Source organism: Hemiscyllium ocellatum, chromosome 10 (assembly GCF_020745735.1).
Source record: "Hemiscyllium ocellatum isolate sHemOce1 chromosome 10, sHemOce1.pat.X.cur, whole genome shotgun sequence".
NCBI classification, from domain to species: domain Eukaryota; kingdom Metazoa; phylum Chordata; class Chondrichthyes; order Orectolobiformes; family Hemiscylliidae; genus Hemiscyllium; species Hemiscyllium ocellatum.
The window spans coordinates 114,211,188-114,233,379 of NC_083410.1; the positions used below are offsets into that span (position 1 = coordinate 114,211,188).

Genomic DNA, 22,192 nt, shown 5'->3' on the forward strand with positions numbered 1-22,192 from the left:
GCAGAAGGTGGAAAGGGGTGGGGAGGGAAATATGTCCCTGGTCGTGGGGTCTTTAACCCTTGATATCGTTTGTTGCACTTTCTCCAAGACCAATATCTCCTTCCTAACATGTAGTGCTCAGAGCTAATCTCAATTGTCTAGTGTGGCCTAAATATCGCTTTGTTTCGCTGAAGCATGGATTTTATAATATTCTATTTTTCTTGATATATGGGCCAGTATTTATCACAAATTGTTAGCACAGATGGAGGTAAATCTGTAGGAAAGGGACTGCCAAAGTATTAAGGGCTTGGTTGGGGATAGATTCAAGTGTATTTAGGAAAACCTTGTCAACCATTATGTAGATGGCCCTACTAGTGAAGGGGCAAAACTTGATCCCCTCTTGGGAAATAAGGCAGGACAGGGCATTGAGGTGTTAGTAGGGGAACACTTTGGGACTAGTGATCATAACTATTCTAAAACTAACAGAATTATGGAAAAATGAGCTGCACAGGTTAAAGTTATAAATTGGGGCTTGGCCAATTTTGATGGTATTAGACAGGGACTTTAACAAATTGATTGTGGGAGGCTGTTTGCAAATAAAGGGACATAGAACATAGAACAGAACAGTACAGCACAGAACAGGCCCTTTGGCTCACGATGTTGTGCTGAAGTTTTAATCCTAATCTAAAATAGAATACCTTAACCCAAGCACTCCTCAACTCACTGCTATCCATGTGCATGTCTAGCAGTCCCTTAAATATCCCTAATGACTCTGCTTCCACCACCACCGCTGGCAACTCATGCCACGCATTCACAACTCTCTGTGTAAAGAGTAAAAAATGAGGTCTGCAGATGCTGGAGATCACAGCTGCAAATGTGTTGCTGGTCAAAGCACAGCAGGCCAGGCAGCATCTCAGGAATAGACAATTCGACGTTTCGAGCATAAGCCCTTCCTGATGAAGCTGCCTGGCCTGCTGTGCTTTGTCTCTGCGTAAAGAACCTACCTCTGATGTCTCCTCTATACCTTTCTCTTAATACCTTAAAACTATGACCCCTTGTACCAGTCAATCCTGCGGGAAATGTCTCTGGCTATTGACTCTATCTATTCCTCTCATTATCTTGTATACCTCGATCAGGTCACCTCTCTTACTCCTTCTCTCCAGAGAGAAAAGTCCTAGTTTATTCAGCCTTTCTTCATAAGGCAAGCCCTCCAGTCTTGGTAGCATCCTGGTAAACCTTCTTTGCACCCTCTCCAAAGCCTCTGTATCTTTTCTATTGTAGGGTGACCTGAACTGGATACAATATTCCAATGTGGTATCACCAGGGACTTGTAGAGCTGTAGCAAAACCTCGCGGCTTTTAAACTTGACCCTCCTGTTAATGAAAGCCAACACACCATATGCTTTCTTAACAACCGTATCCACTTGGGTGGCAACATTAAGGGATCTATGTACTTGCACACCCAGATCCCTCTGTTCCTCCACACTGCCAAGTGAGATATATTCAAAAGTGAAATGTTGAGCGTTTAGGGACAACCTATTCCTGTTACTGTGAAGGGCGAGGCTGGCATGTGTAGGGAACACTGGATGGCTAGAGATATTGAGGCCTTTGTTGAAGAAAAGGAGGCATATGTCAGGTATAGGTAGCTGGGATCAAATGAATCCCTTGAGGAGTATAGAGAGTACAGAAGTAAACTTAACAAGGAAATCAGGAGGGCAAAAGGGTGAGATGAGTTTGGTAGATAAGGTTAAGGAGAATCCAAAGAAATTCTGCAAGTATATTAAGGGCAAAAGTGTAACTAGGAAAAGAATAGGGCCGTATATGTGTGGAACCACAGGAGATGATCGAGATCTTAAACAAATGTTTTGCAAGACTATTTACTGAGCAGAAAGACATGGAAGCTGGGGAACTCGGGGAAAGAAATAGTGATATCTTGAAAAGAGTCCATATTACAGAAAAGGAGGTGCGCGAGGTCTTGAAACACATGAAGATAGATAAATATCCAGCACTTGACCTGCGGAAATTACCACCTCCACATTAATCCTCAACACCGGTGCCCTGCAAAGCTGCCTATTCAGCCCCTTACCAAAGTCCTTATACACTCATGACTGCATGGCCAAATTCAGTTCTAATTTCATTTATAAACTTGCTGGTGACACCACTGTAGTGGGTGGATCTGAAGTACCACTGAGACAGGGTACAGGAAAGAGCTTAGTGGCACAGTGCAATTAACAATCTCCCTCAATGTCAGCAAAACTAAGGAGCTGGTTATCGAACTGAGGAAACAGAGTAGACCATATACCTCTGCTGGTATAGTGGACAGTGAAGAAGGTTGTTTAAGAGTACAACGTGATCTTGATCAGCTGGTCCAGTGGGCTGAGGAATGGCAGGATGGAGTTTAATTTCGAAAAATGTGAGGCGTTTTATTTTGGTAAGACAAACCAGGATAAGATGTGTAGTTAACAGTAGAGGCCTGGGGAGTGTTGACGATCAGAGGGGTCTCAGGATATAGGCACATAGTTCCTTGGTTGGCATGGATAAGTTGGGCTGAAGGATCTATTTCCATGCTGTATGACTCTATGAGCATTATAAATATATATTGAAAGGTGATCAAGGCTGGGAGCTGAGTGTTGAAAAGTATTTGACATATTGAAAGACAGGAAAATGGAAGGACACGGTTGGGTGGCTCTGTTGTTAAGGATGCTGTTGCTTCAGTACTGAGAGACGATCAAAACTTCAGAGATCCAAAATGTTTGGGTATAAATAAGAAATAGTAAAGGTTAAAAAGACAGTTCTGGAAGTATGATTTTATGAAAGGGAAATTGTATTTAACTTAGAGTTTTTTGACAAAGTACCATTTGTGTTGGATAGAGAGGAACTGACTGGTAGATGTGTTGATATGTAGAAATTCAAAAGGCATTTGATAAGGTGGCATATCAAAAGGTGTTTGAAAAAGATAAGAGGGCATGGTGTAAGTGGTAACATTTTAGCACCAATAAAGGATTTGAGAGTGACCAGGAAACAGGAGAGGGATAAATGAATCATTTTCAGATTGATATACTGTAAATTGTGGAGTGCCACAGGAATCCATGCTGTTATGGACCAGGCCAGACTCCCTCAAAAGCAAAGAAAATAGCCCAGATCCTAACTTTTCTAGTTGTTTTAAGCAGATGTTAAGGTGAATATTCCAGGAGTGATGCAGTTGGTCAAACCACTTGGCTTCAAAAAGTAAAACAGAATCTACTTACACACCACCAAATTAAATATAAACAGAGGAAAACAGAACTTAGAATAACAATGATTTGAAAACCTGACTGACATTACCTAACTTAACAAAGAGCTGTTCCGATTTCCTGCAACATCCCGTAAACACATCTCTTGGCACATAGGTAAATTCAAACTCAGGTTCTTCCAGGAGAGATGTCAGAGAGTCATCCAGAAAACCTCTTGAATTAGGAAACCTTTCTCCTCAGCAGCTTTCTTTGACCAGCAACTTTGAACAGACCAGCATAGAAAAAAAACCTGAACTGGGAGAACTGGTCATTCCCCTTTCATTGTACAGCCTGTTTTTGAAAAAAAAACTCTAAAGGCCGCCTCAGATTGTTAACTTGGGCTGTTAGCCATTATTAAAATAGCCAGTTCAGACATGTCAGCACCTTTGTCTTTACGACCCCTCTCGAAAATAACCTTGTTAAAAGGGCAGCATCATCATACAACCAATGTCAATGGATTTGGATGAACAAACTGACAGTATGATAGCTACATTTTCTGATGGTACCAAAATTGATAGGAAAATATCTTATCAGAAGGTAGAGAATCTGCAAAACAATATAGACAGATTAAGTGGGTGGCAAAAATTTGGTAGATGAGGTATAATTTGGGTAAATTTGGCAAAGCAGTATACTGTTTCACTGGCGAGAGAATGCAGAATATGGTGGTTCAGAAGGATCGGTCTGTCCTGGTGTATAAATCACATATAGTTAGTTTGCAGGTATGGCAAGTGATTACGATGACAAATTGAATGTTGCCATTTGTTACAAAGGGAATGGAATATAAAAGTAGGAAATTTGAAATACTGTGTATAATTTTGGCCTCCATATTTGAAAAAGATATAATCGCTTTAGAAGTAGTTCAGGTAAGTTCACTCATCTCTTTCATTGTATGAAGAGCTTATCCAATGAATCATGGTTGAACACGCTAGGCCTGTATCCAGTGGAGTTTAGAAAAATCAGAGATTTTATTCAAATGTAAGGCCTTGAGGTAACTGTACAGGGTGGATGCCTAGAGGATGTTTCATTTTTGGGGGAGACTAAAACTAGGGAACATAGTTTAGATTAGATTCCCTACAGTGCGGAAACAGGCCCTTCGGCCCAACCAGTCCACACTGACCCTCCGAAGAGTGACCCACTCAGGCCCATTTCCCTTTGACTAATGCACCTAGCACTATTGGCAATTTAGCATGGCCAATTCACCTAACCTGCACATCTTTGGTTAAGAACAAAAGGTTTGACTATTAAGTTAAAGATGAGGGTTTTTCCTTCTCTCAAGCTCATTAGAGGATGGAATTCTCTTCTTAGCAGGTCGCGGAGGCCAAGTCTTGAAATGTATTCGAGGTGGAATGAAATTGATTTGTGATAGATGGAGGAGTTAAGGATAGTGGAGTGCATACAGTAAAGTGGAGCTGAGACGCAACTAGATCAGTCATGATCTTATTGAATGGTGAAGCATGCTGGAAGGGACTACTCCTGTGTTCTTGTGTTCCATTTCATTCACCTTATTGATTATGTTCTGTACCTGTTTGTGATATTTAATGATCTATCTTGGCCTCCTCCTGAAATCACTAGCTTCACAAATGCCAGTTGTCACATGACATCAAGAAACAGCTGAAGGCACTAGATACTGGAAAGGCTATGGGCCCTGCTGAGATTCTGGCAATTGCAGTTTTGTGCTTCTAAACTAACTGCACCCCTAGCCAAACTATTCCAGTATAGCTACAATATACTGTTGACAAGATGCACTATATTAACTCACCAAGGCCCTTTTGCTAGCGTCTTCATATTCCTTAATGCTATTGTTCTCCAGAAACCTATTAATTACTATCTTGAACAAGCTCAATGACTCAGCTTCCACAGCCTGTGAGGTAGAAAATTTCTGAAAAATTCACTTGTGCGATGTGGGTTTAACTGCCTGGCCCGAATTTATTGGCCATTCCTAGTTGAGAAGTGGTGGTGAGCTGTCTTCTTGAATTGCTACAGTCCACCTCCTGTGGGTTGAACCACAATGCCATTAAGGAGGGAATTCCAGGATTTTGACCCAGCGATAGTGAAGGAATGCCAATATATTTCCAACTTAGGATGGCGAGTGGCTTGGAGGGAAACTTGAAGGCAGTGGTGTTCCCATGTATCTGCTACCCTTGTCCTTCTATATGCAAGTGGTCGTGAGTTTGGAAGGTGGTGTCTGAGGATCTCTGTGAATTCAATCTATACACAAATTGAAGTTATTGTTGTTATTATATCATCCACATTACATGCATCTCTAATTACATGATATTTAGTATGCCCAATATTAAACCTACAGTTTGGATCTCAGCAAATAGCACGCTCCATTTTGATCCTATTTGATTTTTTGCATTACTTGTTAATTTTTTTGTACTATTCTTATACTTCCTTTTATTATAGTCGTAGATGTATAGCACGGAAACAGGCCTTTTGGTCCAGTTTGTCTATGCCATCTGGATATCCTGAATTTTGCTCCTGTTGAATCTGAGGTCCCTCTTAGGTTCAATACCTCCTCACTATTCTGAATGTAATCCTGAGACTACTCTTTCAGGGTCCAGCTTTTCAATCTGCTTCCTAGTAAAATAACCCCACTGAAGCTGATATCTTTATTTACATAAGCTATCCTTTACTTACACATAGAGAGTCCTTGACACTGATCCAGCTCTCTCAGAGCAGCTGTCAGAGTGAGCAGAACCTCTGACACTCCAGTTTTTTTTTCATTTTTCATGGCCCAGTTTATATCTGTCAGCCAGGGCTCCCTGATTGATCAGATTAACAGCCCAAAGCAGAGGCTTTTTTTTAAGGTCCTTCTGGGACGTTTTAGCATGTCAAGCCTGCCTATGAAATGAACAGCGTATAACTAACGGTAGCTCACTTTTTTGCCCAGAGTGTCTCAGAAGAAATTTGTTCTCCTCTTCAGGCAGTAAAGGCGTCAAGGTAATGACATCAGCCATGTCCATTTCAGATTACGAGTATGGTCAATATTTGACAGAGGGGGAGAACCCACTATGTCCCGAACTGTTAGAAAGGCAGTTGAAGAGCTGGGCGCGTTTTGCTTCTGCACTGTTTGTGAGTTTGCAACTTTCAAATGGTGTGCTTGCTTGTTCAGGACCATTGCACCCACGCAAACTTTATACATTGCTGCATCTGACTCCCGTCGACCATGCCTGTTCCCCATGCATGGCCATTCCCATGGCTCCTGAACAAAACTTCGCCCCTGAGGTAAACTATCCCTCTCACTTAGCAAGAGCATTGTGTCCAGTATTGGTGTTCCTGAGGCCAGTTCACCCTTCCCACTCCCTAGGTTCAGGAAGATCAGATTTAACCTGATGCGGAGTATTCTCCCTAATAACAAATCTGTTGGAGCTAACCCTGTAGTTGCATGAAGTCCTATAATTAAATAGGAACTGTGACTGTGTCTAGTGAAGCTGTAGACTGTTTCTTTAAGCCTGCCATCAAAGTTTGGACTCTTTCTTCTGTCAGATCATTGGATGATTCCTTCGCTTTCCAGCATTAACTTCTGCCTCGACTTTTGCCTGCAAGGCAAATGGCACTGGGTGGGTCTTGCAGAATCCTGGAATTGCTTCGTGGTCAACATACAAGCTGGCCTTGGCTCCTTTGATTGTTCTTACATTTTCTTAAAGATTTCTGGGTATTTAATTAGGACTTTACTCAGGCATGCATTATTTATTTGGAGAATATTGAGCCAATTTAGATGAATCATTCTCAACTAATTGAGCAGAACACTAGCCTGGTGATTAGCACTGCTGCCTCACAGACCCAGGGACCCGAGTTTGATTCCACCCTTGGGCAACAGTGTGGAGATCACACATTCTCCCATGTCTATGTGGGTTTCCACTGGTGCCCTGGTTTCCTCTCTCAGTCCAAAGATGTGCAGAAAAGGTGGGATTGGCTATGATAAATTGCCCATTGTGTCCAGGGATGTGCAGGCTATGTGGATTAGCCATGGGAAATGCTAAGATAAGGGGATGGAACTGGTTGGGCTGCTTTTCAGAGGGTGATGTGGACTCGGGCTGAATGGCCTGCTTCCACACTGCAGGGATTCTATAATTCTAATTTCACTCCATTAGTCTTGGGGCAAGAATATTTTACTGCAGTCAGTGGCATCTGAACCAGCTGCATGTCATAAGAGACCTGAACCAAAGTTGTACCCTTAATCTGTATAGGTTTTCAGTCTGGCCAAGGTCTTGTGCCAATTTAAGGGTTGGAGTCCAGAGTGAATTTTTTAAAAACTAGTTCTACGTGTGACGATGCTGCTTCTTTAACAAGGTTATGTTGTCCTTGGTTTTTGTTTCTTGAAAACACAGGTTTTGAAAAGTCTGAATTTGGATGGGTTTTTGGGTCAATTTAATAGTAGCTAACAGTTACTGCCTCAGGCTGAAAGCTTTCAAGTTTACAAAAACACATCTACAATGAAAGGGGAATGGCCAATTCTCCCAGCTCAGCTTTGTTCTGGTGTGGTCGTTGTAAGCAGTAGTGTGAAGAAAGGCTGCTAGTCCCATAGAAGTAGGTCTCGGCTGGTTCTCTCTCTCTCTCTCTCTCTCTCTCTGACTTCTGTTCTGTAAGAACTTGTGTTTAAATTTATCTTTTGTGCCAAGAAGTGTTTATGGGGATTGTTGCAAGTATCTTGGAACAGCATCATTAAGTTGGGATAGTCTGTTGGGTTTTTGGATAGGATAGGTTATTCAGTATTCTTTTTTTCTGTTGTTCGTGTTTTATTCGGTAATCTTGTAAATAAATTCTGTTTTGTTTAAAACCAAGTGGTTTGATCAGCTGATTCTCTCCTGGAAGTCTACCTTACACCTGCTTTAAACAACGAGCAAAGTTAAGGTCTGAGCTACCTTCTTGAAATGTTGAGGGTCTGGTCTGGTCCAGAACATTCGATTACTGAAACGGCTGTGCCGCTATAGACCTCCTTTAGAATTGGGTGACCATTTGACCAGATGCTTATTTTGATTGGTTATAATTTAGATATTGCTAAGCAACTTAATTGTTCCAAACCAGATTAAGATGGATTTTCCAGGGTGTGCCCTTTCCTGGATGCTAGCCTTTGAGTTCTCTTACTTTAATTTAGGTATACTGGAGACTCTTTTGCTGTCTCAAGTCTGCATACTTGCAGCAACTACAGTTTCTTGTCAGCTCAGATCCTGAAGAAAATTTTAACTGTTTAGTTGAAGTTTGGCTTTGTTTTGTGGTTTTGCGCTGACCTAGAGTCCCTCTATTCAGGATATGTCCTGAATGAAGCAATGTAATCTACTCAAGTAGATTTCCTCAAGCTTAGCTGAACTGGTAAGAGTGTCCACTTCCATTGGACAACCCTGCAATTCAGATGTTCTACTTACTACATTTTCTAATAATAAACCCAGTTATAGTACCCGTTTGAAATCCAGTTGGTCTTCAGCTTGAAGGTGCTTTTGCATGGTTACGTCATTAATCCCATGTTTCAAACAGTTTTTCAGCATCTCATTAAACCAAAGTCAACACCTCTGCCAGTCATCTTAACCTTGTCAAAAATCATGATATGGATTGCTCCGGTTCTCAAATTGCTGAGTAAAGCCACTGTGTCTCAGAATTAGAGGGAGCCTAGGGTTGTAACGTTCCTTAAGTAAATCTTGAAAGGTTTGAGTACCTAGTCCCTCAGGTAATAACCGAAAAAACTGTGGGTCCACAAGTTGTCAGGAGAGTTATTCGTTGCTGTTCAACTGCCCTAATGTCATTGACCAGTAAATAAATAACGCATTATTTCCACATACTGGGCCCAGTTTTCAACAGCAGGATCAAATGAGTAAAGCTTCCAAAATAACAGCATGATGCCAGAAATGCTTACCTCAACTCAAAGGCAACTGAGCGAGCAAATTTCTTCAGGAGCATACATTTCTCTCATTGCCTTTAAAATAACACCACCGAGGCCAGTATCCCCTCACCAAGTCACCTTTTATTTATACTTTGATATTGATCCAGCTTCCTCAGAACCAACTCTGAGTGAGAAGGGTGTCTGACAGTCATTTTTTTAAATAAACAATTCACAGTTTAGAAAACAATTAACATTGTTCACAGGTTGGCGTAACATTGAGGGTGGAAGGGCCTGTTCTGCGTTGTTTTGTTCTAGCTCTATGTTAACAGCTGTATACAGAGAAACAGTGACAGTCTTTTTATCTGCCAGCCAGGGCTTTCTGATTGGGGCTGTTAATCCGGTCCAATCAGAGAACTCCTAATCAATGAGGTCCACTTGGCTGACCCTGTTACAATCACTACAACTAGCTGACTGAAATCTTGTTGCATTCTCTCCCTTCCTACCCAATCACCTTCCCCCTTTTGTAAGGTCAGAAGTGTGGAAACTTACTAATTATTGCAAAATGTTCAGCATCATTCAGGACTCAGATACTGAAGCAGTCCATGCCCATACACAACAAGACCCTAGTAACATTAGGCTTTGACTGATAAACGGCAAATAACATTCATACCGCACAGGTGAAATGAAATGAGCATTTCCAACACAAGATAACCTGCCTTTTACCTTTGACATTCTATCCCATGGCCATTGTTGGATCGCGTGTTTCATCATTGATCAGAATCTGAACTGGATCAGTCCATATAAATGCTGTGGCTACCTGAGCAAGTCAGAGACTGGAGATTCTGCAGTAAGTAAATCATCATCTCTCTCCCCAAAGACCATTTGCAAGGCACAAGTCAGGAGTGTGATGGACTATTCCCCACTTGTCTTTGAGTGTAGTTCCAACAATGCTCAAGAAGCTTGACACCATCCAGGACGAGGCAACCCACTTGATTGGCACCACAACTATCTTCAGTATTCAGACTCTTCACCACTGAAGCACAGTTTCTGTAATGTGTACCATCTATGAGGCTCCTTCGACATCTTCTAAACCCATAACTTCTACCACCTAGAAGGACAAAGGAAGCAGATACTTGGGCTCACCCATCACATGCAAGTTCTCCTTTAGTTCATGTGCCATTCTGACTTGGAAACCATATTGCTACCATTCCTTAATTGTTGCTGGGTCAAAATTTTGGAACTCTGTTTCAAAAGCGCGATGTATGTACTTACACTCCAAAGACTGCTGCGGTTAATCGCTCACCCCAATTTTCTCCCTGGCAATTAGGGATAGACAATGAATACTGGCCTAATTAACAATGACCACATCCCATGAATAAATATAAAATCAACCTAGATTTCATTTTTTTTGCCGTCAGTAATTCTAGCTTTTTTTTTATCATGTAGAACGTATTATGTTCCATTCTTTTTATGTCTAAAACAGACAGCTTTACATTTAGCTGCATGAAAATTATTGACTATTTTTGCCCATTTGCTTAAAGCAATATATTTGTTACTTGTGTTTTTATCTATAGTGTTTACAATACAGCCTCTCGTTGTATCATTGTCAACTATGGATATGTAGCTTTCTATCTCACGATTATAGATGTTAACAAATCAGTAGGTAGTTGAGGGCCTGACTCGGTTACTTGTGGTACACCACGAGTCACTTGTGCAATGGAGTATCTATGCAGTTTTCTTACTCTGTCTTGGACCACTGAGCCAATGTACCACACAGGCTAACAGTTTGCATGTAGCAAGTGATTGAGAAGATAAATAGAATTTTGACCTTTTAAAGCTAGAAGATTGGAGTTCAAAAATAGGGAAGTGCTGTTACAACCTGTACAGGGTGCTGGGGAGGCCAAACCAGGAGTACTGTGTATTGTTTTTTTCCCAATATTTAAGAAAGAATATAACTGGCATTGGAGGCAGTTCAACAAGATTCATTTATTCATTACACTTTAGAAGATGAGATGATCTTATTGAAACATACATGATTCTGAGAATGTTTGACAAGCTAAATGTTGAGAAGATCTCTCCACTAAGGGGGGATTTTCTAACTGGCGGACATAATTACAGAATAAGGGACAACAGGTTGTTCTGCTTTAATATGTGTTTTGTCAGTGCAAATTGGCTATAATGGAATTGATGAATTGTGGACGTTTGGATAATGTAAACTTTCCACTGAATGGGTATAGCGATTTTCTATTAGCAATCTTCTACTGTGCAATTTTCTACAGTGTGAGGTTGCAGAGGAACACAACTGTCAAGTTATAGCAGAACAACCTGTACTCAGTTAAAACTGAGATGTGAACAAATTTCTTCTTTCAGAGGGCAGTGAATGTCTAAAATTCTTCATGTTAGAGAATTATGGAGGCTACCATACTAATTTAGAGAGGAGATAGTTAGAGTTTTGAAATATTAGGGAGTTGAGGCTATGAGGAGCTGGAAATAAAGAGGAATTGAGACCTGGGATAGATCAGCCACGATTTGAATGGTGAGGAAGCCTTGAGGGACTGTCCTGCTGTCATTTCTTGGGTTAAAATAATTTATTTTCAATTCCATGAGCTTCAACAGTTTGTTTTGACAGACTGTAGCAAATACCTCTGGAAAACTGTATAAACAACATTGGTTGGCATTCAAGTAAAAGCAAAGTACTGTGGATGCTGTAAGTACAGAGAATGATTGAAAACCCAGCAGGCCCGGCAGCATTTGTGGCAAGAGAAACAGGCTTAATGTTTTAAATACGATATGTTTTTTTTTAGAACCCCGATTGGTTGACATTTTTTCATCTAGTTTAGTTAACTCTCCAAAAAAAAAGTGGTAAAGTTCATCTATTTCAATTCCATGTGTGTGCTCTGACCAGTGGAAAATTTTCAAAGTGATATTTAATATTAAAAAGAGGTGGTGCCAGTGGACTGTTCACAGCCTTGATGTAATATTTGACCTCGAGCTGATCTTCCAACCTCATATCTGTAGCATCACTACAACTGTTCTTAGCTATCATCTGACATCAGCTTTGCCTCAGCTCATTTACTGCTGGAAATTTTATTTGTACTTCTGTTATCCCTATTTTACTATTGCAGTGCACCTGACCAACTCCTACATTATCTCCTAAAAAAAAACTCATCTACTTGTGCCTGAACTTGTGCTAGATTTCCTTCTCTGTTCCATTTGACCTCCATTAGCTTGCAGTAAAGCAAGCTCTCAGCTTTAAAATTCTAATCCTAGTTTTCATATTCCTCCTTGACATTGCCCTTCAGTTACCCTGTAATGTCCATCAATTCAACAACCTCTCACATTCTAATTTTGGCCTTTTGAGCAATCCTGATTTTAATCACGCTGTTGTTGCTGCTTGGGCCTCAACTGACTGAGGCCCACGTTGTTGAATTCTGTCCCAAAACTGTCTGCCTTTCTACCTTTCTTCTTTAAGGCACTACTCAATCTTGCTATATTGATCAAATGTTTGGTCTCCTACCCAATATCTCCATGTAGTCTGCTGTCAAATTTTGTTGAAATGAGGCCTTGTGAAGAACATTTTATTGTGCTTGGGATACCATATAAATAAGATTTTTTTTGTTGTTTGTTTGGGGTCAGCAGGGCACAAGAATTAAGGATCCTGATGACCATTTAGTCATTAACTAATCCATCTAATAAGGCTGTCAGTTGCATCTTAATTATGGGGCAGATATATGGGAAATTTTTCAGATTTCTGCAGAATATTATGTAAATTGTCTAAATAGTTGAGGCTGCAATTTACTTCAAAACTTATCTTCTCAGATCTTTCTTATAATTGAATTATTAAACTCCTCCATAAACTCCACAGATCAACCCATTTGCCACTAGTTCAAGATCCAAACTCTGAAAGAAATCATATTAAAATATAATGTAATCACGCACCTTCCAATTCAGGTGATGTCATTGTTTACAGCTCACTGATGGATGGTTGCTTAACACATTTAGCTGTTATGGTTGTTTACTCATTTCAATTATAGAAAAGATTTGAAAAGATGCATATATAGTTACCTAAGTTGCTGTCATCATCTTATGTTCTGAATTGTGGCCTCTTTGACTCCCTCACATTGCTGTCCTACAATTTGCTGTTGATGATGGAGCTGCACTTCGTGACTCTCACTACTCATGTCCAGAGCCCTTGCTCACTATCTGGATTCAGGAGGGGAAGTGAGAAGTTGGAGGTTCAGCAAGAGAAAGATCGATGATAAGGGAAATTGTAAGAGTTGGCAGAGGTTGCAATCAGAGCATTAGCAGCAAAAGGGAATATGTTCAATATCTCAAATTTCTTTGCTTTCTAGTTTTTGATTTCAGTTTTAAATGGCTTTTTTGTAGCCATCTTTTATCATTTTAAACCTCAATTTGATTAAACAACAATGACTTAATCTCCGATTTGATGGGACACAGGGCCTTGCTCAGATGAATGATTGAAACAACTGTGAGAAGTGTGTATAACATCAAAAGAATTTCCAATGGTGGCTCAAGCTCAGTGGTACAGCCTCCTGAATGAGATTTTTAGGTCTCACAACAATGAGACCCTAATTCCATCTCACCAAGGCCTCTTTCCTCAGATAATTCATCTTCCATGTTTTGTTCTTCTGTAGGTCACTGAAGGTAAGCAGGATTTGGAAAAGGCCTTGCATCTATCTCGCAAGTGGAAGAAAGAGGCCGAGTCATTTTCAGAATGGTTGGCAGCTAAAGAAGATGAAGTGATTCAAAAATCATCTTCCAGTGGAATGCCTGCTAACTTAGATTCAGAGATCAAGTGGACCAGAGTGAGTATTTTTGTTTCTTTAAAAATAAGGATTAAAAAGGGTTTTGCATTTTGTCCTCATGTTGGCACTTGGCTGTCATGAAATGGATTGTCTCAGGCATAAATTGTAATTTGAAGTATCCTTGATTTACACACTACTTTTCTCGATGAAAATTCAAAAGCACTTTATCATTCTTTATACATATTGACCATGAACAAATAGAATGAAAGAACAGAAAAAAAGAATGGATGTTCCTTCTTATTCTTAATGCTCTTATCTCCTCTTGGTATGTATTGTTCTTGGCAAAGGTTGGGTGTTCAATCCAAACGAATTGTGTGCTTACTTGGAACGGAATAAGAATGGGCAGCTTTGAGATACGTTACAAAGTATTTAGATCACAAAAGTAGACCTTTTGCCTTAATATCTGTGCTGGTGTTAATTCAGCACACAAACCTCATCCCACTCCATGGTCGCAAAATGTTTCATTTCAGGGAGGTTTTCAGAGTGCATTGCCCACGAAAGCAGCCCATGAGGAAAAGGACGAGGCCTTTCAGCTTCTCCAACCATAGTGAAGATCACTTGAAGTAATAGCTATGAAATGGTATTTGGTTAAAAGATGAAGAAAGTTATTTTTAAAAGTTGCACCCTGCTTCAGTTTTCACCAAAAGTGACCTTAAAACTTTTCTCAAGCATATTTATCCTTGAATGAAGATACACAATATCATCTACCTTCCCGCTTGTGATGTTTCTACTTGGCATGTGTTACTGTGACCAATTATAAGATAGCAGATAATGCAACAAACTAGGGCTGTAGTTCACATCAGTAGGACATTGGTGTAAATGTAAATGAAGTGTGAAATACTCTCAGTGGTGTGTCCGAAGGAAGAGTCACACAGGCAGACCTCAGTTATCAGGTGGTACCTTGTCATGTTTAATTCAAATCTTTATCATAAAATCATACCAGAGTACTTTTTTTATTTGTTCCTGTAATGTGACTGTTGCTAGCAAGGCTATCCACTACTGCCTTCAGAAGTGGTGATGAGCTACAGCATCCCATATAATGAAGGTACACCCACACTGCTGTTAGAAGTGCAGCTTCAGGTTGATAACCTAGCACTGGTCAAGAAAGTATGCGACTTGGAAGAGAACTTGTAGATAGTGGTGTTCCTATGTACCTGCTACGCTCTTAGATGGGGTAGTGGTTATGGGTTTGGGAGGCTGCCTATAAGGTTTTGAATAGCTATTTGCCTTAATCCAATTCTGACTTCTCTGATTAAAACAATTGGCCTGTTTATTTAATTGCTGTGAAGTGTATTTATTAAAAACATACAATTCTTTTTAAAGCAAATTCTGAAAGAATTGGAGGTGAAGAAAACTGAACTGGGTAATATCACTGAGAATAGTGCTGCACTGCAGAGCCTGATAGAAGGCAGCAGTCATGTTTTGGAGGATAAAATGTGCACACTGAATGCTGCTTGGAACAAGGTCCACACTCTGACACAGGGGTGGTGTGACAAACTGCTGGTAAGTAATATCACAGTATGTGTTTCATAGGTAATTCGCGACAGTCTTGTTAGATAGCTGATAAATAATGTCATAGCAAGTGGTTGATAACTCACATCAACTGTGTTTGACTGATAGTGGAATACTTGGGTGATGATTTACATGAGATCATTGCAATTGCTGGAGGCCATAAATCTACCTGTAGGAATAAGACCTTTAGGGCTCTTCTTAGATTCTGAGTCAGATAAGTATATGATTCAATTTGACTAATACATAGAACATAGAACATAGAAAAATACAGCGCAGTACCGACCCTTCGGCCCTCGATGTTGCGCCGACCAAAGCCTACCTAACCTACAGTAGCCCAATAACCTCCATATGCTTATCCAATGCCCGCTTAAATGACCATAAAGAGGGAGAGTCCACCACTGCTACTGGCAGGGCATTCCATGAACTCACAACCCACTGAGTAAAGAATCTACCCCTAACATCTGTCTTATACCTACCACCCCTTAATTTAAAGCTGTGTCCCCTAGTAACAGCTGACTCCATTAGCGGAAAAAGGTTCTCACTGTCAACCCTGTCCAAACCCCTAATCATCTTGTACACCTCTATCAAATCTCCCCTAAACCTTCTTTTCTCCAATGAGAACAGCCCCAAGTGCCTCAGCCTTTCCTCATACGATCTTCCTACCGTGCCAGGCAACATCCTGGTAAACCTCCTCTGCACTCATTCCAATGCCTCCACGTCCTTCCTATAGTATGGCAACCAAAACTGCACACAATACTCCAGATGAGGCCGCATCAGAGTCTTATACAACTGCAACATGACCTCAGGACTCTGGAACTCAATTCCTCTACCAATAAAGCCCAGTACACCATATGCCTTCTTCACAGCACTATTTATCTGGGTGGCAACTTTCAGAGATCTGTGTACATGGATACCAAGATCCCTCTGCTCATCCACACTACCAAGTAGCCTACCATTAGCCCAGTAATCCATCTTCTTGTTACTCCTACCAAAGTGAATGACTTCACACTTAGCTACATTGAACTCCATTTGCCACCTTTCTGCCCAGCTCTGCAACTTATCTATATCCCGCTGTAACCTGCCACATCCTTCTTCGGTGTCCACAACTCCACCGACTTTTGTGTCATCCGCAAACTTGCTCACCCAGCTTTCAAGCCCCTCCTCTAGGTCATTTATAAAAATGACAAACAGCAATGGTCCCAAAACAGATCCTTGTGGAACACCGCTAGTAACTACACTCCAAGATGAACCTATACCATCAACTACTACCCTCTGTCTCCTTCCAGCCAGCCAATTCTTAATCCAAACCCTAATGCACCCTCAATGCCATACCTCTGTAGTTTTTGCATTAGCCTACCATGGGGTACCTTATCGAATGCCTTGCTAAAATCCATATACACCACATCTACTGCTTTACCCTCGTCCACTTCCTTGGTCACCTTCTCAAAGAACTCAATAAGGTTTGTGAGGCACGACCTGCCTTTCACAAAACCATGCTGACTATCCTTGATCACGTTATTCCTATCCAGATGTTCATAAATCCTATCCCTTACAATTCTCTCTAAGACTTTGCCCACAACAGAAGTGAGACTCACTGGCCTCTAGTTACTAGGGCTATCCCTACTCCCCTTCTTGAACAAGGGGACCACATTCGCTATCCTCCAGTCTTCTGGCACTATTCCCGTAGACAATGATGAAATAAAAATCAAGGCCAATGGCTCCGCTATCTCCTCCCTAGCTTCCCAGAGGATCCTAGGATAAATGCTATCAGGCTCAGGGGACTTATCTATTTTCATCCTTTCCAGTATTCCCCAGACCTCTTCCCTACATACCTCAAAGCCATCCATTCTAATCACTTGTGCCTCAATATTCACATCGGCAACAGTGTCCTGTTCCTGAGTGAATACTGACGAAAAGTATTGATTTAGTGTCTCTCCAATCTCCTCCACCTCCACGCACAACTTCCCACTACTATCCTTGACTGGACCGATACCTACCCTAGTCATCCTTTTATTCCTGACATACCTATAGAAAGCCTTTGGGTTTTCCCTAATCCTACCAACCAAGGACTTTTCATGTCCCCTTCTCGCTGCTCTTAGCTCTCTCTTTAGATCCTTCCTGGCTACCTTATAACTCTCAATCGCCCCAACTGAACCTTCACGCCTCATCTTTACATAGGCCACCCTCTTCCCTTTCACAAGGGATTCCAATTCCTTATTAAACCAAGGCTCCCTCACAAGACCCTTTCCTCCCTGCCTGACTGGTACATACTTATCAAGGACACCCAATAGCTGCTCCTTGAACAATCTCCACATATCATTTGTGTCCTTCCCTTGAAGCCTATTTTTCCAATCCACGCATCCTAAGTCATGCCTCACCGCATCATAATTTCCCTTCCCCCAGCTATAACTCTTGCCCTGCAGTGCACACTTATCCCTCTCCATCACTAGAATAAAAGTCACCGAGTTGTGGTCACTGTCCCCGAAGTGCTCACCTACCTCCAAGTCTAACACCTGGCCTGGTTCATTACCTAGAATCCAGTATAGCCTCACCTCTTGTTGGTCTGTCCACATATTGTGTCAGGAAACCCTCCTGCACACATTGGACAAACACTGACCCATCTAACGAACTCGAGCTATAGCTTTCCCAGTCAATATCTGGGAAGTTAAAGTCCCCCATAACAACCACCCTGCTACTTTCACTCTTCTCCTGAATCATCCTCGCAATACTTCTCTCGGACTATTAGGAGGCCTGCAGAAAACTCCTAACAGGGTGACCTCACCTTTCCTATTTCTAACCTCAGCCCAAACTACCTCAGATGGCAAGTCTTCCTCCATCGTCCTTTCCACCGCTGTAATACTATCCTTGACAAGCAATGCCACACCTCCCCCTCTTTTACCCCCATCTCTGACCCTGCTAAAACATTTAAACCCTGGAACCTGCAACAGCCATTCCTGTCCCCTGTTCTACCCACGTCTCTGTAATGGCCACAACATCGAAGTCCCAGGTACCAACCCACGCTGCAAGTTCACCTACCTTATTTCTTATACTTCTGGCATTGAAGTATACACACTTCAAGCCACCTTCCTGTTTACAGGCACCCTCCTTCGAGATCGATGCCTTGTTCCTAACCTCCCTACACTCAAGGTCCTGTACCCTAAAGCTACAGTCCAGGTTCCCATGCCCCTGCAGAGTTAGGTTAAACCCTCCCAAAGACCACTAGCAAACCTCCCCCCAAGGATACTGGTGCCCCTCAGGTTCAGGTGTAGACCATCCTGTTTATAGAGGTCCCACCTTCCCCAGAAAGAACCCCAGTTGTCCAGAAACCAGAATCCCTCCCTCCTGCACCATCCCTGTAGCCACGCATTTAACTGTTCTCTCTCCATATTCCTCGACTCTCTATCACGTGGCACGGGTAACAAATCAGAGACAACAACTCTTTTCGTTCTAGCTCTGAGCTTCCAACCTAGCTCCCTGAAAGCCTGCCTAACATCCTCACCCCTCTTCCTACCTATGTCGTTGGTTCCAACGTGGACCACGATCTGGGGCTGCTCCCCCTCCCCCTTAATGATCCGGAAAACACGATCAGAGACATCACGTACCCTTGCACCTGGGAGGCAACATACCAATCGTGAGTCTCTGTCGCCCCCGCAAAACCGCCTGTCTGTGCCCCTCACTATTGAGTCCCCAATAACTATCGCTGTACCTTTCTCCACCCTTCCCTTCTGAGCAACGGGGACAGGCTCCGTGCCAGAGGCCTGAACTTCGTTGCTTACCCCTGGTAAGTCATCCCCCCCACAAGTATCCAAAACGGTATACTTGTTCTTGAGAGGAATGACTGCAGGGGGTCCCTGCACTGGCTGCTTCCTCCCACTCCTCCTCACTGTCACCCATCTCTCTATAACTTTCGGAGTAACTACTTCCCTAAAGCTCTGATCTATGACCACCTCTGCCTCCCGAATGATCTGCAGTTCATCCAACTCCAGCTCCAGTTCCCTAACACGGTCTTGGAGATGGGTGCACTTCTTGCAAGTGTAATCAGCAGGTACGCTAATGGCTTCCCTCACCTCGTACATGTTGCAAGAGGAACATTGCACTGCCTTCGCTGCCATCCCTCTAAAAGGTAAACTTTATAAAACTAAGTCTAAAGAAACAAACAAGCAAAATGCAGCACTTACCTGCTTACCACAACGGGTCTTATTATTAAGTTAGAGGAGGAGGACGGGTGGGAGGCTCTACCCCTGTAGTGCCTCGGGTTCTTCGCCTGCGCGCTTATATAAGAAAAAAAAACCTTCCCAGATAAGCTAGCGCGACACCAGCTTCCGGGTCAGCTAGGCGCTTAAAAAAACTTTAAATTTTAGCCGTTAAAAAACAAAAACTGGACTATACCCCCAACTTAAAAAAAACACCACCAGACAGCCTTTACCTGCTCCGCCGAGAGAGTGAGCCTATTACTACTGCAAACATTTTTGTCTATAATTACTCAACCGCTTCTGAATATTTTATAACAACAGAAAATGTTCAGATTCCTGCAACAGTTAGTACTTAGAGCTGTTCATCTCCTGACTGTTCACTGAAAACCTCTTTAATATTAGTTCCACAGAGTGACGGAACTGAATTTGTTTTAAACGTTTTGAAAAGCTTTACTTTCATGATTCCCATTCTTTGGGAATTGAATTTCAAACTGTAAGATAAGTGAAATTCTGAAATTCAGAAGTTGCTTGATCACCCAAGATAGTTACACATGATTTAAGTATCAATGGTTATTCCAGGTATGCTTCTAATTTCAGAATTAAAAAGGGAAGAGCCGTAAAATGGCAGATCGGCCTGTTTCAGAAATATTGATTTAGTCCATCGAGCTGATCATCTTCTCAATGCTACTTTCCACACTATCTTCACCCCTTAAGTTCATTAGTCTCCATAAACCTATTAATTTCTGTTTGAATGTGCCCAACAACTGAGCTTCCACAACTCTTGTTGCAGAGAATTCAGTCTTTATAAATTGAAGCCACCTATTATGATATTACCAATGACAATTATCTTGGGGGATTTTAATCTACATGTCAATTGGTCGAACCAGCTTAGTCAGGGTAGTCTTAAGGAGGAGATCATTGAGTGTAACCGTGATAGTTTTCTTGAACAAAATGTAATGGAACAGATGAGGGAGCAAGCTATCCTAGATCTTCAAAGTTTGTGAGAAGATTTGTAGCTCGGGTGCTCGTTGTTGTGGTTCTGTTCGCCAAGCTGGGAGTTTTTGTTGCAAACATTTCGTCCCCTTTCTAGGTGACATCTTCATTGCTTGGGAGTCTCCTGTGAAGCGCTTCTGTGCTGATTCCTCCGGCATTTATAGTGGTTTGAATCTGCCACTTCCGGTTGTCAGTTGCTGTCCGCTGCAGTGGCCGGTATATAGGGTCTAGGTCAATGTGTCTGTTGATGGAATTTGTGGATGAGTATCATGCCCCTAGGAATTCCCTGGCTGTTCTCTGTCTGGCCTGCCCTATAATAGTGGTGTTGTCCCAATCGAATTCATGTTGTTAGTCATCTGAGTGTATGGCTACTAGGGATAGCTGGTTGTGTCGTTTCGTGGCTAGTTGGTGTTCATGGATGCGGGTTGTTAGCTGTCTTCCTGTTTGTCCTATGTAGTGTTTTGTGCAGCCCTTGCGTGGGATTTTGTACATTACGTTGGTTTTGCTCATGCTGGGTATCGGGTCCTTTGTCCTGGAGAGTTGTTGTCTGAGAGTGGTTGTTGGTTTGTGTGCTGTTATGAGTTCTAGTGGTCGCAGCAGTCTGGCTGTCATCAGAAATATACACATAGACAAGGAAGAAACCATGGTCTCATTCGAAGTAACGGCACTGTTCACCTCTATCGACAAAACCCTAGCCAGAGAAACAATATCCAACCTGCTGGACATACAGAACAGACAACAGGACGCTGAACCTATTAACAAAGATGGCATACTTAAACTACTGGACCTGTGCCTCACAACACACTTCACTTTCAACAACCAGACATAAGAACAAATCAACGGAACACCCATGGGCTTACCGATCTCTGGACTCATAGCAGAAGCAGTAATGCAAAGGTTAGAAAAAACAGTTTTAATGCAATTACAACCAAAACTCTGGGTCAGATACGTGGACGACACCTTTGTAATCATTTAAAAACACAGAAATAGAGAACACACACCGGATCATCAACGCCACACTCCCAGGAATCCGATTCACGAGAGAGGAAGAAAAGGACAACCAGCTCCCATTCCTAGACGTGATGGAAAAAAAAAACCACGAACGGAGAATTCACCACGAAGGTATACAGAAAAGCCACACACACAGACCAAGTCCTGAACTATGAAAGCAACCACCCCAACACACACAAATGAAGTTGCATCAGGACATTATTCAAAAGGGCCACAACACACTGCAGCACACCAGAACTACAAAAAGAGGAAGAAGAACACCTATACAAGGCATTCACCAAAAACGGATACCCGCGCAATTTCATCAACAGATGCCTAAGGGAAAGACAACGAAATGAGGACATGCCACAACCCAAAGGACTGGCCACACTCCCATACATCAGGAGCATTTCTGAACTGACAGCCAGACTGCTGTGACCACTAGAACTCATAACAGCACACAAACCAACAGCCACTCTCAGACAACAACTCACCAGGACAAAGGACCCGATACCCAGCATGAGCAAAACCAACGTAATGTACAAAATACCATGCAAGCACTGCACAAGACACTACATAGGACAAACAGGAAGACAGCTAACAACCC

The 22,192-nt window shown here is 42.0% G+C and overlaps 1 protein-coding gene across 11 annotated transcripts in view; it reads left to right on the forward strand.

The window, feature by feature from the left end:
- The window catches only part of LOC132819922 (utrophin-like), a 751,240-nt gene that overhangs the window by 307,583 nt on the left and 421,465 nt on the right, over positions 1–22,192 (forward strand). For all 11 annotated transcript variants that reach the window (XM_060831897.1, XM_060831902.1, XM_060831903.1 and 8 more), the window contains 2 exons: positions 13,727–13,897; positions 15,221–15,400. In XM_060831897.1, the coding sequence (XP_060687880.1) occupies positions 13,727–13,897; positions 15,221–15,400 (351 nt within the window). The remainder of the gene's footprint in view (positions 1–13,726; positions 13,898–15,220; positions 15,401–22,192) is intronic.